This window comes from Mustela erminea, chromosome X, assembly GCF_009829155.1.
Source record: "Mustela erminea isolate mMusErm1 chromosome X, mMusErm1.Pri, whole genome shotgun sequence".
Classification (NCBI taxonomy): domain Eukaryota; kingdom Metazoa; phylum Chordata; class Mammalia; order Carnivora; family Mustelidae; genus Mustela; species Mustela erminea.
Window position 1 is genome coordinate 129,260,989 of NC_045635.1, and position 20,615 is coordinate 129,281,603.

Genomic DNA, 20,615 nt, shown 5'->3' on the forward strand with positions numbered 1-20,615 from the left:
CTTCCTTGAGCCAACAGGAAGTTTGCTGTTGAGAGTGGCTCCAAAGTCCTGAAGGAGAATTGGAGGCTGAAGCTGAAGGAGGAGACAGTTTCAGCTGACTACACCCTCAGCAGAGCAAACCATTGCCGATCAAATGTCATGCCTCATGCCACCCAGTTCTCAAACCTTCCTACCTCCCTATATCAAGTACCATGTAAGGGCTTTCATGGCACTTAGTTTAGTGCCATGGGTTTAGTTTCCAAAACCCTGCTGTAAGTTGCTATAGGACCTACAGATTTGAATCTAATGCTGCATTAATTGTTTCAGGTATCTTCTGCCTCCTATAATAATGTGATTTCTTTGTACTGTAATAATGTAATTTAAGGCCTCCCACAATGAACAGCTCACTTTATTCCCTGGGTTTTCTATATAAACAGTTTTCAAGATATGATAGGGTAAAAATAATTTGTTATAAAAATTTTGTTTGGAAATTAAACTATAAAAGTAAAAAAAAAAATTTTGTGGTGATCTATAAAGCATGAAGATAGAACATATTTGATGACGACAGCCCAAAGGAGCCAGGTAGTGACAACAGGTTATAACTCAAAGGTAGGTAAGAAATAAAGAGCACTAGAAATGACAAATTCATGGCTTAAAATAAAATATTCTACAGGGGCGCCTGGGGGGCTCAGTCAGTTATGCATCTGCCTTCGGCTTGGGTTATGATCCCAGGGGCCCGGGATCAATTCCCGAGTCGGGTTGCCTGCTTAACGCGGAGTCTGTTCTCTCTCTCTCCATCTGCCTCTCCCCCTGTTTCTGTTCTCTCTCCTCTCTCAAATAAATAAATAAATAAATAAAATATGTTTTTAAAGTTTCTAGAAATACATTTTCTCTTTGTGCATATATGTGTATATAAATATATTTTCTCAAGCCATTTCAAAGTAAGTTGCAGTAATCAAAAATTTTCACTCCAAAATATTTCAGTGTGTATCTCCTAAGAAAAAGGACTTTTTGGGGGGTCGCTTGGGTGGCTCAGTGGGTTAAGCCTCTGCCTTCGGCTCAGGTCATGATCCCAGGGTCCTGGGATGGAGCCCCATGTTGGGCTCTCTGCTCGGCGGGGAGCCTGCTTCTCCCTATCCTGGTCTTCCTACTTCTGCTCACTCTCTTTCTCTTCCTCAAATAAATAAATAAACAAAATCTTTTAAAAATATACAAAATTTTTATTTTAACCATCTGATGCCCATCACAGGTGCCCTCCTTCATCCACACCAGCTGTGTCCCCAATCTCCTCGTCCCCTACTCTCTGGTGACCACCAGTGTGTTCTCTACAGTTAAGAGTCTTTTTTTTTTTGGTTTGCCTCTCTCTCTTTTTCCCTTTGCTCATATAAAAAAATGACTGACTTATTTACTTACTATAATTTAGCATTATAGTCTCTAGCTCCCTCCATGTCATTGCAAATGGCAAGAATTCACTCTTTTTTAAAAGACTTTATTTTTAAGTAATCTCTACACCCAATGTAGGGCTTGAACTCATAATTACAAGATCAAGAGTCACATGCTCTACTGACTGAGCTAGCCAGGTACCCCTCATTCTTTTTTATGGCTGAATAATATCCAAGATATTTTCTTGAAAGGACAATCAATGGATACAGTAAAGTGTAAAAATGGTACTATTTGCATTAAAAAGTAGAAGATTATATATGCATATTCTCTTGAATATCCAGAAAATTCTCAAGAAGGATATGGGTGATATGGAAAGAGCAAAGAGGAGACAGAGGTGCAAAGGAGACTTTTCATTGTCTATCCCTTTTTCTTCTTGGAGGAGGAAGAGTTGGGAGCATGATTTGAAACCAGAAGCGCCCTCAGTAAGGTAGTTACTTAGCAGACCCCGTTTCTCACCCACAAATAGTAGAAGAGGAAAGCAAACTAGGGAGTATTCCATGGATTTGCCTGGCGTCCTGGTGCAGGGATTAGATCTTCACTGTATCATTCCAGTTTTACCGTATGCACTGCTGAAGTAAGCACTATGTATCTTCTTCTAATAACGATTTTGAAATGTAAATATTCCTTTAAAAATCAAATTATGAAATTTGGACTCAAAATATGAGTTAAACAACATATTAGGCAAAACTGAAGAGAGACTTCAAAAACTGAAATTACTAGAATTAAGTACAAAGAGATGAAATATGTAAAAAAGAATTCAAGGGGCACCTGTGTGGCCCAGTCATTAAGAGTCTGCCTTCAGCTCAGGTCATGATCCCAGGGTCCCGGGATCAAGCCCCGTGTCGGGCTCCCTGCTCAGCAGAGAGTCTCCTTTCCCTCTCGCTCTGTCCCTCCCCCTACTCATGCCCTCTGTCGTTCTCACTCTTGCTTGCTCTCTCTCAAATAAATAAATAAAATCTTAAAAAAAAGAATTCAAGAAACACACAAAAGACAGAGTGTGAAATCTAGAATACACGTAATTTGGCCCCCAGAGGAAAACAGGGCATATTGATAGGCAATATTTGAAAAACTCAGGACAATGGAGAGGCAATATTTGAATATAGTAACTGTGAATCCATAAGCCACAAAAAGAATTAAAATCATCCCAGAGTGAATTTAGGAGATGCTAGAAGTAATGATAAACTAGAAAAATACTTAATGTAAGTGAAACTTTAAAAAAATGACTGTATAAAATAATACCAATGTTTACTCTATGGGATTTAAAAAACCAAGACAGAAGTAAAATACTACATGGTGTTAGTATTCTTTTTTAAAAATACTTATTTTTTAAAAATATTTGACTTATTTATTTGTCAGATGGAGATCACAAGTAGGCAGAGAGGCAGGCAGAGAGAGGAGGAAGCAGGCTCCCCGCTGAGCAGAGAGTCCAATGCAGGGCTTGATCCCAGGACCCTGAGACCATGACCTGAGCTGAAGGCAGAGGCTTTAACCCACTGAGCCACCCAGGTGCCCCCATGGTGTTAGTATTCTAATGTCTTTGCATCACGTTGGGAGAAGAGTAAGGATACTGATAAAATTTCAGATACTAAGTTAAGTACGCAGGATAAAAAAAAGTAGAAGGTAATCACTACAAATAGAAAGGGAATTTATAACTTCTAAATTAGTAGAGATTAAAAGTGAAAACAGGCGCACCTGGGTGGCTCAGTGGGTTAAGTCTCTGCCTTCAGCTTGGGTCATGATCCCAGGGTTCTGGGATTGAGCCCCACATTGGGCTCTCTGCTCAGCGGGGAGCCTGCTTCCCTGGCACCCCCCTGCCTACTTGTGATCTCTGTCTGTCAAATAAATAAATAAAATCTTTTTTAAAAAATAAAAAATAGGGGCACCTGGGTGGCTCAGTGGGTTAAAGCCTCTGCTTTCGGCTCAGGTCATGATCCCAGGGTCCTGGGATCAAGCCCCATGTCGGGCTCTCTGCTCAGCAGGGAACCTGCTTCCCTCCCTCTCTCTCTGCCTGCCTTTCTGCCTACTTGTGATCTCTGTCTGTCAAATAAATAAATAAAGTCCTTAAAAAAATAAAAATAAAAAGAATAAAAAATAAAAGTGAAAACAGGTAAAAAAACAAAACTGAAAAGAGGTAGCAAACTCAATTCAGAAGAAAGCAAGGAATGAGATTACCTGTAAGAAATTTTATACAAACAGGAAAAACAGAAACCACAAAATAAAATGATAAAAATGAATCTAATTAATGTACATAGGTTAACCTTTCCAGTGTTAAGCATCTGTCTTTGGCTTGGGTCATGATCCCCGGTCCTGGAATGGAGCCCCACATCGCGCTCCTTGCTCAGCAGGGAGTCTGCTTCTCCCTCTGCCTGCTGCTCCCCCTGCTTGCGCGCTCTCTCTCTCTGACAAATAAATAAATAAAATCTTTTAAAAAATAAAAAAAAAGAAAAGAAAAGAGAAAGACTGTCAGAATAGATGAAAATTGAAATAACAGTACAAAAAATAGCTCTATGTTTTTATAAGAAACCTATCTAAAAGTTAGTCACAGAATAGATGAAAGCCAAATAATGAGAAAACATGCACCATGCCAATACTAACCAACAGAATGCTGGTTAGTACTTAGTAGTATTTAGTACTTAACACAGGCATAGTATGTCAGTATCATAAAACAGACTTTAAGACAAAAACATTACTAGAGAGTCATGACAAATCGATAAAAGTTTCAATTCACTAGGAAAATACAAAATTATAAGAGGTATGTAACTAGGGTGGCCTGGGTGGCTCAGTTGGACCTGCCTTCAGCTCAGGTCATGATCCTGGAGTCCCGGGATCGAGTCCCACATCGGGCTCCTTGCTTGACAAGGAGTCTGCTTCTCCCACTGACCTCTTTCCTCTCGTGCTTGCGTGCTCTCTCTCTCTCTCTCTCAAATAATAGACAAAATCTTTTTTAAAAAAGAGGTATATAACTAATGACATAGCTATAAATTATATACAGAAAAACCTGACAGAATTATAAAGGAGAGAGAGACACTCTTCAGTCACAGGGGCAGACTTGAATACAGCTCTCGGTAACTGTTATACAACAAGGAAACAGCAAATCAGTGCAGACAGAGGAGGGATGAATGACACAACCACTGAGAAACCTGACTAGGGTACCCTGCACACTTTCTGGTACATTCTGATTATTCACAGAAATACTTGTGTGCTCTGCTGCAAAAGAAATCTCAGATTCCCAAGGACTGAACTAGAGGATGTTCTTGAACCAGAATATAATCGATGAGAAAAATCACTAGAAATTTCTCAGGTTTGGAAATGAAGAAATGCAGTTTTAAATAATGCATGGGGCAAAGAAGAGGCTTCAATGAAAACTAGAAAATATTTTGAACAGAATGAAAGTGAAAATATGATATCTCAAAAAGTGTGGGATGTGGCTGTAGGGCTATAAGGCTGAAAATCTGTAGCCTTAAACATGTACGTTAGGTAAAAAACAAAGGCAGAAATTCAATAAGCCACCCATCAATTAAAAGAATTTGGGAAAATATGCAAATTATCTCCAAGGAAGTATACAACAGGGGTCAAAAGAACCAGAGAGTATTTTTTTTTTAAAACCCCATTCTTGGTGGGCTGTAAGGAACAGGCTGCTGGTCACATTTGGCCCATAGACCACAGTTTGTTGACCCAAAAAGGAAGGAAAAGTATAAAGGTATGAGCAAAAATTAATGCAACGGAAAACAAAAATACACCTGGAAAAAAATTCAACAAAACCCAAACTTGTACTCTGATTAAACAAACAAACAAATGAACAAACAAAAACAAACAAACAAACAAACAAAAAAGAAAGAAAAGGAAACAAAAAACAAAGCAAAACAGGGGCACCTGGCTGGCTCAGTGGGTAGAGCACATGACTCTTGATCTCGGTGTTATGAGTACAAGCCCCATTTTGGGTGTAGAGCTTACTTAAAACAAAATAACTAGTAAACTGATAAACTGATAAACTGCCAGCAAGACTGACTAAGAAAAACAGATGAAGACCAGCATTATCAATACCAGGAATGAAAAGAAGCTATAACAGGGTCTATAATAAGACCCTACAGACAGCAAGAGGCTATTATAATCAATTTTATGAGAGTAAATTTGAAAAATGAGGAGAAACAAACAGATTGCTTGAAAAATATAGATAATCTGAATAGTCTATTAAAATAGACTAAAGAGGGGTGCCTGGGTAGCTCAGTGGGTTAAGTCCCTGCCTTTGGCTTGGGTCATGATGTCAGGATTGAGGGCCTTTGCCATCAGGGGTGCTGGGTCACTGAATGGCGATCTATGTGGAAAATAATGAATCTTGAGTCTACTCCGTGGTCACATGCAAGCATCATCAAGTCCAGGTCGACCTTAGTGGGGAAGGCAGAACTATCAATCTGACATATTCCTTCTGCTTTATTGGACCAATGTTGCTTCTGTCCATCACTGTTGCTTTGGGTCTTCGTTTCATGGTCAAAACCTCTGTTCTAATGAGTTTTATTTTGATGAGATTTTGTTGGCTTCATGTAAAAAGAATACAGTTGTTTTAGGTCTGTCTTAAAGTTTTGAATTATTTCAATTTTTTTTGTTGTTTGATATCTTTTTAAAAAGATTTTACTTTTTAAGTACTCTCTACACCCTATGTGGGGCTTGAACTTACAACCCCAAGGTCAAGAGTCATGTGCTCTACAGACTGAGCTGTCCAGAAACCCTTTCAGTTGGAGACTTCTGATCCAATTTCACAGTCCATCATTCTACTGGTGTAGTCATTTTGCTTTCCAGAATCTGCTTACACAGTCCTTCAGTCCTTCAGTTTCCCATTTTGGCCACCGTTCACACTTTAGCACATTAAGACCCTTTGTGCACTCAGCATATGCTTGTCTCACTGAGGCTGGCAGAAAGTAACATGTAAAGGTCACATCACTAGGGACACTGGGGGAGACCTTTGCCAGAGTGAGGTAGCACCACAGTCAGTATGAGTTTGTGTTCCTTAAACTTGCAGAATTCCTTTAAGATATGACCTTAGAGGTAGCAGTGCTGGAGTGATCATTGTTGGTTGGGACAGTGGTTGGGGGCTCGGGGTGCAGAGAGAGGGAGAGAGAGGGAGGCAGGCAGCAAGGCAACCCCATCAGAATAAGGGAAAAGAGGGCTCTAGGAGGGCAACAGAGCTCAGTGATAGGGCTGGGTAAGAATTACATTGATGGTGACAGCCCGGTGAAAAGCTACACCCCTAGTGGACAGTCAACTCAACCTGGAGAGACCCGTACGGCATGGGGTGATGAATCGGGCCAATGGGATAGTTGGAAAAGAAAAGCGCTAAGGTCTACCATCTCTCTTCTCACTGTGCCGGTGATAGCCGAAGACTGCAACCTGGCTGAGCCTGTACCAGTGGGGCTCTAAGTGACTCCAAACTAAGCCCAGGAGCTTAGGCCCGGGTGGGGAGCCCATCCCGGACAGGGGCAAGGTAAGGGACAAGGGCTCTTCCTTCAGGGTCCCAGGGACCCTCCTATCTGTACCGGTGGCCCGACTTGGAAGGCGAGCTGTGAGCATCGGGCGGCCCGGCCACGTGGGGCAAGCACAGCGGCTGCGCGGGGGGCGCTGGCGACGTCCGCGCACAGATCCAAGGACAGAGGAGGCAGGCTTCGAGGTCCGAGCTGGCGTCCGCCACTTACCTTTCCAGGTGCTCACGTTATCTAAGCCGGAGAGAGAGACCCTTCTCGGTGCCGCAGCACTTTCTGGCCTCCCGACGGGGCGCACACTGCCCGCCAGCGGCTGCTCCTGGCGCCGCTCGGAGAGGTGGCTCGGCTTCGGCGGGCGCGGCGGCGGCGTGTAGGATGCCAGGTCGCGTTCTGCGGCCTCGTAGGGCAGGAGACCTTGGTTCTTGTCAACCTGAATGGTGGCATTTAAGGGCGTTTCTGGCAGCGGTGAAGAGCAGCAATCCCTGGCCAGCCCAGTGCTGTCTCTGCTCCGCGTCAGGGTGGCCTGCGGCCGCAGGGAAGGCACCTTCTGGGAGCCGCTCCCGCAGCGCAAGAGGCGGCCCGAGCCAGCGGGGGCTGCGGGCGGTGGGCAGTCGACAAAGACGTCATCGGATGACGCCTGCTCCAGCGAGCGCTCCGAGGTCGAGCAGCTGTCGTACCTGCTGGGCAGACTGCGGGAAGAAAGCAGGACATGTGACCGCACCCAGCACGTCCTCAGTGGAAGTGAGAACATGAAAGCCACCTCCGTGCCACGGAAGCCGAGCTGGCCTCTTTCCCACGCTGCCACCGTTGCCCCCACCCCCACCAATCCCTAGGTGCAGGACATCAGGCTCAGACAGGTATGGTGACACAAGGTCAGACACGAAAGCCACATGCATGAGTCATCCCCGGGGCTGACGGTGCTCTGTCCCCACTTCGGCTGCGGCAGGAAGAGGTGAGGGGGATGCACCCTCTCCAAGATGCCACGGCTAAGCGGACCCGGCCCATGGCAGTGCCCTGGAGGCCGCGGAGATTCGGCGGACACAGATGAGCACGGAAGCGTACCTGGCCTGTCGCGGTCGACCAGTCTCACAGTTGGACAGAATCAGATAGTCCGGAAGGGGCAGAAACTCTGACTCGCTTCTGCTGTCCTCAGTGGCCATGAAATCTGTGCTTAGGTCACCTCTTGGCCTGGAGGCGCTGGAGGCGCGGCTGCTGGGAAGGCAGCTGCCGGGCGCCGGCTGGAGGGCGGGGGGCCCACGAGAGCAGCTCTCGGCCGGATCTGCGGGAGAAAGCGTTGCCCGGGTTAACAGCGAAGGGCAGCTACAGCACTCTCTCATCCGTGCTCCGGCAGCATCTACGAGGCCAAACAGAAGATGCAAATCACAGCTGGTGTTTGCCATGATGGAGGCAACCATTTCCCCGAGCCATAAACAATGTCTGGGGAAGAAGGCCCGTGTTCCAAGACTAAAGTGTTGAATCAGTTAAGAGTAAAAAAAGCGAAGCATTCTTGGCCTCGAAGTCTGCACTAACGTAGTCTACTCACAGCTTCTTCATGGCTCTTGGCCGTAGCCCTGTGCAACTGTTTATTCACTCAACACACACGTATGTTCCACAGAAGGTGTGCGTGCATTGTCCATGCACATGCGAACAGACGTGCGTGTCTATGTCTGCCTGGGTATGATATCCCAGTGCACGCACTGTGCGCGCAGCGCTGTTTCAAGTCGGCTTGGACAGACTCTGCCCTCCCTGGATTCTACAGGCCGCTGGAGGAGACAGACAAGTGAAACATAAATAAAGAATCCTGGTAATGATGTGTAAGGAAAAGGAAAGAAGGAAATAGGGTACGATGGCCAGGAAAGCTGCCATTTCTCAAGAAGCATGACACTCAGAACCGCCCAGTGAAAAGCCTGCTTTTATCTCCCCTTTGAACCCCACTGGTGCGAGTTTTGGGATTCCTGCATCCCACTGGTACAGAACTGCCTGAGTTCAAGTCCAGGGTGTGCTATTTGCTGTTGGAACTGTGGGTTAGCTACCGACCCGCTGCCGGTTTGCTTCTCTGTAAGGCGGAGATGCTAATAGCACGTAGGCCACAAACTTGGTCTAGAGACAAGATGAGCTCATGCACGAGAGCATTTAGCAGAGCTCCCGGCCAAAGTACACCCGAGGCAGTGACCAGCTAGGGCTGCTGGATACAGGACCAAACACTTCATGTGAAAAGCCACAAGAAACGGCCTGGTTATTATTCTCAGATGAAGACGACTATGCTCTTACATCCTCCTACGAACTGACGAGTGGGGACTACAGGCAATGATTCTGGTTTCTTCCAAATTCTTACCAGACCTGCCTGTTTTCTGCCAGGTTCATTGCCAGACACACACACACCTTGGCACATGGACACAGAAGTGTTGGGCTGAAGGTGAAGACTACGGTGGCTGGGAGTGAGCAGGAAGCCTGGAAGAGCCGGTCAGGGACGCTCGCCTTCTTTGCACCGATTGGACTCTGGCCAGGAAGGACTCACTGTGGCTTCACAAGGAAGCTTCAACCCTTGTAGCAAGTATAAAGGGCTTTGCCATCGCACGGTTTCCTTTTATTCCAGTCCTCTGGAAGCTCACTGATGGGACTGAAGTTTCCCAGGAAACACGCTGCAGCGCCACCTACCGTTCGATGTGTTTGGGGGGGAGGCGGTGAGAAGCGTGATGTTGACGGGGTTGGCGACTGCAGTTTAGAACTGATGTGAAAAGAGATCAGATTCAAGATTGCAAAGTGTAACTTCGGTATACAACACAGGAGTACATGTGGATGCAAGAGAGCAAGAGTGAGAGTAAGCGAGAGCAAGAGAAAGCAAGCAAAGGGGACAGGAAGAGAACAGGAGGAAGAGCCCACAGCAACCTCAGAGCTAATTTGCTTTGCACAAACCTCAAGCCGATGGGAGATATGAGATATGAGAGTTCTGGCTTTCTACCGCCCACTGCTGAAAAACCCAATCGACAACAGAAAACCTGGGGTTCCATGAATTAATAAAAAACGCTGATACTTAATACTTTCCAGGAAATCAGCAGCAGCCACGTTCTACCATTACTGCACCTCTCCTGTGGCACATTCGAACCAGGTAAATGTGCCACCCAAACATGCCGCAGGACAGATGCAGTAAAGGCAGAATGTGGCTGAGGGTGTCGTGGAGCCTGTCCCCCCCACCCCCACGCAGCCACCTCTCCCCCACCTCCCAACCCCTCCCCCTCTCACCTGCACCCTCCTCCAGCTGGCCCAGGTTGCAGACCTGACTGATGCTGTACACCCACACCAGCATCTCCACCTCAGTCTTGGCCACCAGATAAAAGGTACGTGAAGTCGTTTTGACGATGAACACAAAATTATTCTGAAACTCCTTGCGCAGGAAGCCAGGGCCCACGTGCCTCCAGACGGCGCACTCGCTCAGGTCGATGGCACGGATGGGCTTGCTCGCGTGCTTGCTGCGGTAGTACTCCAGCACGTCCGGGCTGCCGCTCATGCGGCCCCGCCGGAGCACGAACCAGCGCCGGCGCCAGGCCTGCGGAGAGGCAAGGCAACAGGGACTTACCTACCATCCTGACGAGGACAGTGGAGAACTCACCAGGTCACCGCAGTGAAATCAGGCCAAGGCCACTGGCCTTGGCTGGAACGCGGCAGGCACCACCTTCAAACTGGCTCTAGCCAGTGGCTGCAAGGACATGACTGTGCACACAGCACAGGGACATGATAGAAATGGACACATGCGCCCACTAAAGCCCCTGGTGACCAGTGAGGAGACAGCTGGTTTACCACCCTCCAACTCGGTCCAAAAGCCAAGATCAGACTCTCAAATCAGACACAACTGAGGACTGCCAGAACCCTCTAGCACACCTCTACACAACTGCCCGGCAAGAGAAGACTCACACACGTTTGACAGACAGAGTCATCGCCATTTGAAGTAGACGACAGTCTTGCTGTAAAACCCCAAGGGCTTCACAATAACCCGTTTAGTCTCCAAGCTATACTTGGGAGAAGTCACTATTTTGATGTCCATTTTCCGTATGAGAACATTGAGGTTTGGAAAAATGAACTAAGGCTAATCCCTAAGGAAGGGATGTGAACTCAAGTGAGCACAGAAGGAGCCGTAGTGAGCATGAGGTAAAAATAGGAGAGCAGGCTCTGTGGCTAACTCTTCACGAGTGTGTGACTATAGACTGGAACACCTCTAGGCCAAAGGATTTTTTTTTTTAACAGAACGAAACAAGCACTACAAGGGGCAGAGGGAGAGGGAGAGAGAATTTTCAACAGATGACATGCTGAGCACAGAGCCTGACTCAGGGTTCAGTCCCACCCCTCTGAGACAACCACCAAGCCAAAACCAAGTTACTCAACCAACCAAGTCACCTAGGTGTCCCCAAGGTATGTTTTCTGAAAGATTTTATTTATTTATTTCTCAGAGAGGAACAGCACACACAAGCAGGGGTAGAGGCAGAGGAAGAGGGAGAAGCTGGCTCCCCACTGAGCAGGGAGCTCATTACAAGACTCCATCCCAGGCCCTGGGGACCATGATCTGAGCCGGACCTGAGCCACCCAGGCGCCTGAGGATTTTTTTTTTTTTTTTTAGATGAAAAACACTTAAGCATTCACATCCTAAATCAGTGTTTCCTCATCAGGGATTGGGACGCCCCAGGGGGCATCTGAAAAGAGGTGTGTTTTGCGTATCCTGAGGGCCAAGGGTGGAGGGGGCGACTGTCGGGCCCTGCGGAGAAACGCTATAACAGGTAAAGGGAGCTTGCTCCAAGCCACGGGATCTCAGAAAGAGCCAAGTGCCGAGGTAAAATGATCAGGGAAACCTTAGTCCATGCTCAGAAAAGACAATGATGTTCCAAAGAAACCAGCACCAAGACATGGGTCCGCAGACACTCACATCCCCCGACCTAGAGGAGCACCGTCCTGGGGTATGAAGCCTAGGAAAAGACGTGAATTTGCAATTGACCGCAGCCCCACCGTTGTAAGGAGTCCTTGGTATCTGTAAACTTCCCACCATCTCCTGGAGGAGACCTTCCTCAGGTTCCCCATTTCCCCACACTAGACACCTCGCTCTCTGCTGGGGAGAGCAGGGCACAGACAAGGGTCATGGGCTGCCGGCCACTGCAGGCTCTTCTCCGTGGGAGCTCCTCACCATTGCAGCCGCCAAGGGCAAGTGCAGATATTTACAGCTCTGTGCGCAGCTCTTCCGAGCAGCATGGCCACTGGGACAGGAAGTGTTTCGTATCTCGAGCTTCACAGGTGCCTGACACATTTAAAAGCCCACCGACCAAGAGGCCGGGGGGAAAGGAAAAGCCCCCGTCTGGAGCATTCGCGACGCCCTCCCTGCCCAGGGCACACGAGCTCCAGCGCAGCAGAGAAGCTGGTCAGGCCCTGACAGGCAGAAGGCCACTCAGTCCAATGGCTGACTGTTACACCTCAGACCAGAAAATCCTTCTGAGGCTGTGGCAAGGAGCAGCCAGGAGAAGGCAAAGGTGCCGCTTCATGCTGGGTCAGGACAAGGAGGGGAATCGGTGTCTGGCAGGTGAGCCCCGGCCGGTTCTGCCTTTATGGACACTGTGAACATCTGAGGACAGGTCGGGCCACTCAGAAGAGGCACAAAGCATGTGATTAAGTCCTTGTTTTTAAGACAGGAGAAAGTACAGCACGTCTGTGTGCCCATGACCCAGGAGGGACAGGAAAGCGGCTGAGTCCATAAATTCTTGTCCCAAACACATGGCCTCGGATGGGAAGAGGAGGAGCTCGAGCATCACTGCAGGCTTTGGGACGTGGGGGGATGGGAACTGGGCAAACAGGGACACGAAACCTAATCCCTGGGTCCCCTGAGACGGTGCAGGCCCAGCAAAGGGTCCAGAGGATTTGGGAACACCCAGTGCACCTGCTAAGGAAAGCCTTCTCAGGGAATCTGGGTACCCCGAACTTTCCAAAGGCGACTTCGGTCGGGAACTGTGAAGAGGAATTGTGTGGTACTTCCCAAAAGTGACTGTAAAAGACGAACTCAGACTGAGTGTGGAAACAAGTTTCAACTGAACTGCTCTCAGTTTTATGGGAACAGCTTTCTCTTCCTTCGGCAGCAGTTCAGGGGGAGTAATATCGAGAGTCAGCACGCGTCCCGGCAGACGACGAGCACAGAGAAGCCGCTACAAGCCGGTCCAGAGACGAGCCTGTTGCGCGGCCGGGATAGCGAAGGGGCAGAAATGGGAAATGGGAAGATTCCGACCGAGCGTCGAGACGGCCGGAGGGGTTGGCCGGGGGCAGCGGGAGAGCAGAGGAGAAAGACACGGCCGCGTCTGGGGTCACACGTTTGTCCAGCAGCTGCCTCCTGATGGCCTCCTGTAGCTCGCAGGGAGGCAGGCGCACGGGGCACAGGCGCGGCGCCCGACCAGCGCAAGCTCTGGAGGGAGGGCTTCCACGATGGCTCCCTCGTGCCTTCCTGGAATGCAAGCGTCCCAGTCGGGCTTTGCATCCCGCAGACACCCACTTCTGAAGTGAAGACACCCACTTCAGCACCAGATGGGGAGCAGGGCCCCTCGCCCCACCGAGGCACCTCTGTTCCAGAGACCCTGGTGGATTTTGGTAAGTTACCATTCGAGCCGCTTGTTTCTTCTCTTCCCATGCTCGTGCTTCTAACTCACCAACAATGAGCCCAGGAAACCCTACGCCCCACTCTCAGCCCTAATAAAAGCAGAACCCCAGCCCCAGTGAGCACTCTTCTACCTACAGCCTTGCAGGTGTTCTGGGTCTCAGTAATACACTTAGATTTCTTCAAAATCTCCCGATGGTTGTTGCTAAAGGGCTCCTTGCCTAACCACAAGGGCTGGTCCAGCCACGGCAATGGGTACTGAGAGGCTGAGACAGGCCTGACAGGTACCGGGACTGAAGAGGCCTAAACCATACGAGGGCCGGGAGTTCCACAGGCCCAGGCGGCAGGAGTGGAAGCAGAAGGAAAAATCTAACTTCCAGAGGACGCAGCACAACTCACCAGCAGGCCCTCCCGCAGGGTTTCATTGTTTTATTTTATTTTATTTTTTTTTAAAGATTGTATTTATTTGAGAGCAAGCACATGCACGTGCGAGTTGGGGGAGTGGCAGAGGGAGAAGAGGGACCAGCCCTTCTGGAAGTGGGAGACGTGACATCTGAAAGCAGCCGGCCAGCACCAAAATGAAGCTCTTCGCATTGAAATAGAGCAGGGATGCCTGGCTGGCTCAGTCTTGATTTCGGGGTTGTCAGTTGGAGCCCCATGTTGGGTGTAGGGGTGTAGAGATTACTTAAAAATAATAAACTTAAAAAAAAAAAGATACAGTGAAACAGGGCCACAAGGAAGTTATCAGATCTGATCAGAGTCATGTCAGAAGGACTCCAGAGCCAACTTAAAGAAGCTCCTACTGGCCAAATATGGAACAATTTGAGCCTTAATAAATATACTAATTACAGTGGCTGGAAACTCATCAGCTATGTTTAAATCCATGTGTTCACCATGATATTAAAAAAGAAGAAAAAGGGGCACCTGGGTGGCTCAGTGGGTTAAGCCTCTACCTTCGGCTCAGGTCATGATCTCAGGGTCCTGGGATCGAGTCCCAGATCGGGCTCTCTGCTCAGCGGGGAGCCTGCTTCCTCCTCTCTCTCTCTGCCTGCCTCTCTGCCTACTTGTGATCTCTGTCTGTCAAATAAATAAATAAAATCTTTAAAAAAATAAATAAAATTTTTTAAAAAGAGAAGAAAAAATTTTCCTGCTCAGAGGGTGGGAGGGAGCCACTCCATTAATCATGCAAACTGGTCATTACCCTGCTTCTCCTATGAGCCAGACCACCGGGAAGATGAAGGGACACATGTTTTTATAAATGTATTCTGATTCATAAAGGAAAATAAATGATAGAATTAGAGTACCAGCATTTTGCTGTCCCTGGCGAATTAGTAAGGATGCATATTAAGCATCAACAATTGCTAGCTCAGGAAGCAAAACATGCAGACGTTCTGTGCCTTCAGGAGCCTGGCATGGGCTGTGGGAAATTTGGCATCTCAAAGGCCCAGGTTCTTCCCCAGATCAACGATGAGAAAAATAAAAGGATGAGAGGAATGCTGTCTATGAGATAAAAACTTTATTTATTTTTAAAGATTTTATTTATTCATTTCAGACAAAGAGAGAGAGAGAGAAAGAACGCAGGAGCTGGGGGCAGAGACAGAGGCAGAGGGAGAAGCAGGCTCCCTGCTCATGTGGGACTTGATCCCAAGACCTGGAGATGATAACCTGAGCTGAAGGTAGACACTTAACCATCCTAGCTACCCAAGTACCCCAAAACTTAATTTTTTTTTAAGATTTTATTTAGGGATGGCTGGGTGGCTCAGGTGGTGAGCATCTGCCTTCGGCTCAGGTTATGATCCTAGGGTCCTGAGATCGAGCCCCGCATCAGGCTCCCTGTTCAGCGGGGAGCCTGCTTCTCCCTCTCCCACTCCCCCTGCTTGTGTTTCCTCTCCCTGACAAATAAATAAAATGTTTTTTAAAATTAAAGATTTTATTTATTTGAAAGAGAGCAAGCGAGCATGATCAGGAAGAGGGGCAGAGGAGAGGGAGAAGCGGACTCCCCGCTGAGCAGGGAGCCCGACGCGGGGCTCCATCCCAGGACCCTGGGACCATGACCTGAGCTGAAGGCAGATGCTTAACACCTAACCAACTGAGTCTCCCAGGTGCCCCGATAAAAAGGATTTGAAAACAATTCCTCTGGAGGCCATGTTCATGGATCCATTGGATAAACAGTTACTAAGTGCCTACCACATGCCAGGCCCTGTGCACAAAGGGAAGGTTTGTCAGAGAAGTTCTAGACCCAGAGAGGACGGGAGGCCTGAGGGCTGCTGTTTCTTCTCACTTGGGAGCTGCTGACGTGTGAAAGTGCGGGATGGCCGGGTTCCGTGGCCGCACGGGTCTCCACCGTCTCTCTCCTCGGACCTCCTCTGCTGGGCAGGTCACGAGCAGCTCAGGAAGCCAAGATGGAAAAGGGGGAAGTCAACAGCTCAGGGTAGACCGTGAAGATGAGCGTGTCCTGCACCGAGAGGATCTAGAAAGCAAAACCACCACGCAAACAATCAGCCGAAATTCTGACTCAGAGAAACAGACTGCAAAAATGGGGAGGGGCTGAAGTAAAAGTCAGGACCTGCATTTGAATTCTGATTCTACTTCTGACTTTCTGGGTGACCTTCAGCAGTTAGCTCCACTGCTGGGAAGCTCAGCATCTGCCAATGGAAATGCTGTACCCTGGCCTGCCTCCCATCTGCTGTCACCACGGGGAAGCAATGAGAAACAGACAGCGAAACATTCTCAATCTGAAAGTAACTTATAAAAAAAAAAGAAAGAAAGAAACTTATAAAATGAGGATGGGCCTGGTTTTCACCAGGGCACAAGGCACTGCTTGCCCTGGGGAAACTGCTTCTATGCTTCTGGAACCATAAACCGCGCCACGCACTAATGGGTTGTGAGGGCTCGTCCAGCTCTGACAATCAGAGATCTGTTTCCCATCAGCCTTTCCTGCCACAGCCACCAAGCTGACTCATTACCTCCCCACCAGTATCATCTCTAACAACAGAACCTGCAACATCCTGTAACCTTGTGGAAAAGTGTTTGTGCTACCACTGAGCTCCTCCAGGAAGGCATGTCTAGATCACAGGTCTCTGCATTTTTATGGAAACAGTAGCAGAATAACTGTATCTCATCCTTCTAAGAGTAAAAGCTGTGTGTTGTTCTCCTCTTAAAGCAACCTAACTTGCTGCCTTCATAATTTACAAACACCTCCTGGTCTGTACCAACGTACAAGTGAGACTTGAGTCTGAACTTCACTGCGATAGGTTGAACTCTGTCGCCCCGTCCCTGGTTCATATGGACGCATGCACGAAGGAATGTGTCATGAAGACACAAACGGAGGAGATGGCTATCAACAAGGCAAGGAGAGAGGCCTGGGAGAGATCCATCTCAGCTCTCAGAACGAATCAGCCCTGCCGACCTCTGGGCCACAGACTTCTAGCTTCTTCTAATTTTTTTTTTTAAGATTTTATTTATTTGACAGAGAGAGACACAACGAGAGAGGGAACACAAGCAGGGGGAGTGGGAGAGGGAGAAGCAGGCTTCCCGCCGAGCAAGGAACCCGACGCGGGGCTCCATCCCAGGACTCTGGGATAATGACCTGAGCTGAAGGCAGAGGCTTACCAACTGAGCCACCCAGGTGCCCCATCAGACTTCTAGCTTCTAAAACCGTTGGTGTCCCTGGCACTGGACTTACCTATCTCCTAACCACAAAACCAACTAGAAAACTAGACCAAGTATATGCACCAACTGCTTTTAGATACTGGATGACAATCAGCACAGGATGAGAAGAGAAACAAAAGAGGTCAGCCCAAGGAGCGCCCTGGCTTTCACAGCCTGTGGGTGCACTTCTAGCCTACACTGCAGGCAGGGGGTCCCACGTAGGGTGTAGCAGCCTTGCAGAACTGAGAAGACAGAGATCACAACCCCGGATGGCTGAGGTGACAGAAGTTCGTGGAGCGGGGTAGGGGGGAGTAGCAGAGAGGAGGGAGCCGGGTGAGGAAGGGGTTGCAGAAATCCACACAGGAATTCCCCGTAACTCAGCGGAACCTAGCAAGCACGTGTGGGGTCAGCTCCATGAGCGGAATCTGGTGACAGCTACTGGAGAGAGACACAGACTGAACCACCCACAGGGCGTGCACAATGCTGGTATGCGTCGGGAGCTCTGGTCAGCTGCAGAGGAAGAGCCAGAGACATTTGGTAAAAACTCTAGAAAGGACACAGCTTAGAGTTAGAAAGAGGCCAAACTGGCCCTGGAGTGTAACCACTCTAGACTTGCCCTAAGAAAGCTTAAAAATAAGCCTGGGAGGGGCGGGGCTGGGAGGCTCAGTCGGTTGAGCTGCTGCCTTCAGCTCAGGTCATGATCCCAGGGTGCTGGGATGGAGCCCTGTGTTGGGCTCTGCCCTCAGCAGGGAGCCTGCTTCCTCCTCTCTCTGTCCCACGCCCTCATCAATCAATCAATCAATCTTTAAAAAAACAAAACAAAGAAGCAGGAGCAGCCTTGGACCGATCAAGCGGATCTTCCAGTTCTGAATTGCCTGCCAAACAAAGTTCAACACTTTGTAAAGGAAGACAACAAAATCCAGATAGTCTACACTATAACATTTACAGTGTAAATAATCGCCCCCAAACTGCTAAAATATGGAAGGAGCCAAGAGAATGGGGCTCGTCATCAGGAAAAAAGATCAGTTAATGCAAAGAGGCCTAAAAATCACAGAGATGACAGAAAAAGCAGACAAGAATTTAGAAGTTATAATGTCTGAGGTTTAAAGGAAAACATGTAGATCATGAGAGGAAAAATCGACAAGAAGCAAATGGAACTTCTGTGGAGGTGAGAAACGGAGTCTCCTGAGTGACCAGTGAATGTGAAACACAGAGTGGGGAGAAAAGCGAACAGAAACACCCAGGCAGCTGCTGACAACACCCTTTCCTGGGCCTCCCCTCCAGGGAGCCGGTCAGCAGCCCCCCTTTCTAGAGGTAAGCGACCAGAGTCGAGAAGAAAGGAGGAAGTCAAGAGACATAGCACACACAAAACCTCCCCTGAAGGGGAAGGGCATTCTGGACAGCAGTGTTTGGTCTGGAGCCTCAGGCCCGACAGAAATGCAAGGCAGCTTCATGAAACTTCTCCAAACGATCTGCTTATAGCTCAGAGCCCTGTGAAGACAAGCAGAATCCATCTGTCTCCGAACCACAGTCTCAAGGGGACCATTTCAGCAGAGAATTCCTAACGTTTTATGGCTTATGAGCCCCTTAGAGACATGATGAAACGCACGGACCTTCTCTCATCAGAAATGCGCGTGCGCCCGCTCTGTCCTTCTCTCGCGCGCTCTCACTCTCTCTCCCACACCCCCCGCCTCCACCATCCCTTCTGGACTGCCTTCCCTTATCAAGCTACACAACACTCTCCTTTAGTGGCCTCTTGGACTTTCATACCCATTGACTACTATGTATTTGATGATGATTCACAAAAGTATTTTTCCAACCTGGATTTTTCCCGGGAACTTCAGACCCATGTGACCAACAATCAGATATTTACACTTACATATCTGTCTCTTAAACTTAACATGCCCAAACTAAGCTCTCGACTTCACGGCCCTCAGTCTCTCAGGAAATGCTACCCCCACGCATCCATCTTCTAAATCCAAACCATGCCGTGATCTTTGCTTCCAAAGCATTAACGAGTCCTGTGAACTCTGCTTTCAAAACATTCCAAATCAACCCACTTCTCTGTCCGCAGCCCCTACAACCACCCTGGCCCGAGTCACCCACATCCACTCTCAACACCCGCAATAAATTCGTTCTTGACAGAGAAGTCAGTGACCTCTAAGTAACCGAAATCAGATCATGTTGGTCCATTCATTAGCCCCTTCTGAAGGTTTCCTGATGCGTTAACAGTAAAATCCAAAGTCTAATACGGCCTAGGAAATCCCATATAAACTGGTGTTTTTTTTGATGTTCCTGTCACTGAGGCTTCATCTTCAGAAACCTTCTCTGCTCATCTAACTTCAAGGGGCCGCCACACGCCTTCCCCACCACATCACCCTAGCTTAATTCCCTCTATGCCACTTCTAATACCTGGCATTTTTCTTGTCATTTGAGATTTGCTGTCTGTTCCCCTGCCCCCACTCTGTGCTCCACTGCACCCAGCAGAGGCCTTGTGTGTGGGTCATGGCTTTATTCTGTGGGCTGATGCTTCTTGAGTGAATGGATTCCATACAATTTCATGGTATCACAGACCGAGGTTTAAAATACCATTCCTGAGAAACAGGACTAGCTCTGTGGGTTCATAAGAAACCTAATCACTGGGATTGTGCCACGAACTGGGGATGTGATGCAGAACGAGGCAGACATGATCTCTGAGCTGGACCTCAGGTAGTTAGGCAAGGCTTGGTACTGGACCTTTATTTTTTTTTCAAAGATTTTATTTATTGGGGCACCTGGGTGGCTCAGTGGGTTAAGTCCCTGCCCTCGGCTCAGGTCATGATCTCAGGGTCCTGGGATCGAGCCCCGCATTGGGCTGTCTGCTCAGCAGGGAGCCTGCTCTCCATCCCATGCCTGCCGCTGTGCCTACTTGTGATCTCTCGGTGTGTCAAATAAATAAATAAAATCTTTTCTAAAAAGTTTTTTAAAAAGATTTTATTTATTTATTTGACAGAGAGAGAGTGCATGAGCAGGGGAACGGCAGGCAGTGGGAGTCCCCAAGGAGTAGGGAGCCCTACGTGGGCCTCGATCCCAGGATCCTAGGATCATGACCTCAGCCAAAGGCAGATGCTCCACTGACCAGACCCCTCAGGCACTGTGGCCCCGGGCTTTCAAATCAACCAGGAAGAAAGTGGACTGTGAGAAGGATCCGCTAAGCACATGTACGATGAGCTTTTATTGGTTACTAAGATAATCAAAGCTGAAATTGGAGCACTTTATTTGTGCACTCAATTGCACTTGCACAGTGACATATACCTGGCTGGGTTCGAGCAAGTTTGGGCTCCAGAATTCACTCCAGTAAAACTAAAGTGGCCCGTCTGGATTGTGTCCATTGTTGAGAGACACTGAAATGAACTGAGAAACATCCTGAAAGTCTCTGAGGCTGTAAAGAGACACCTTGGGGTTAAACT

The 20,615-nt window shown here is 48.2% G+C and overlaps 1 protein-coding gene and 1 non-coding gene across 7 annotated transcripts in view; both read right to left on the bottom strand.

The window, feature by feature from the left end:
- The window catches only part of GAB3 (GRB2 associated binding protein 3), a 78,203-nt gene that overhangs the window by 26,330 nt on the left and 31,258 nt on the right, over nucleotides 1-20,615 (bottom strand). For 5 of the 6 annotated variants that reach the window (XM_032330600.1, XM_032330601.1, XM_032330602.1 and 2 more), the window contains exons 2-4: nucleotides 10,140-10,443; nucleotides 7,959-8,175; nucleotides 7,110-7,585 (exon numbers count right to left, since the gene is read on the bottom strand). In XM_032330600.1, the coding sequence (XP_032186491.1) occupies nucleotides 7,110-7,585; nucleotides 7,959-8,175; nucleotides 10,140-10,404 (958 nt within the window). In that variant the 5' untranslated portion in view covers nucleotides 10,405-10,443. Of the gene's footprint in view, nucleotides 1-7,109; nucleotides 7,586-7,958; nucleotides 8,176-10,139; nucleotides 10,444-15,796; nucleotides 16,964-20,615 lie in introns of those variants that run through there. The other variant, XM_032330599.1, reaches the window with a different exon arrangement.
- Nucleotides 1,902-2,004, bottom strand: LOC116583814. Its single transcript, XR_004282914.1, has one exon. It is a non-coding gene; the product is annotated as a U6 spliceosomal RNA (small nuclear RNA).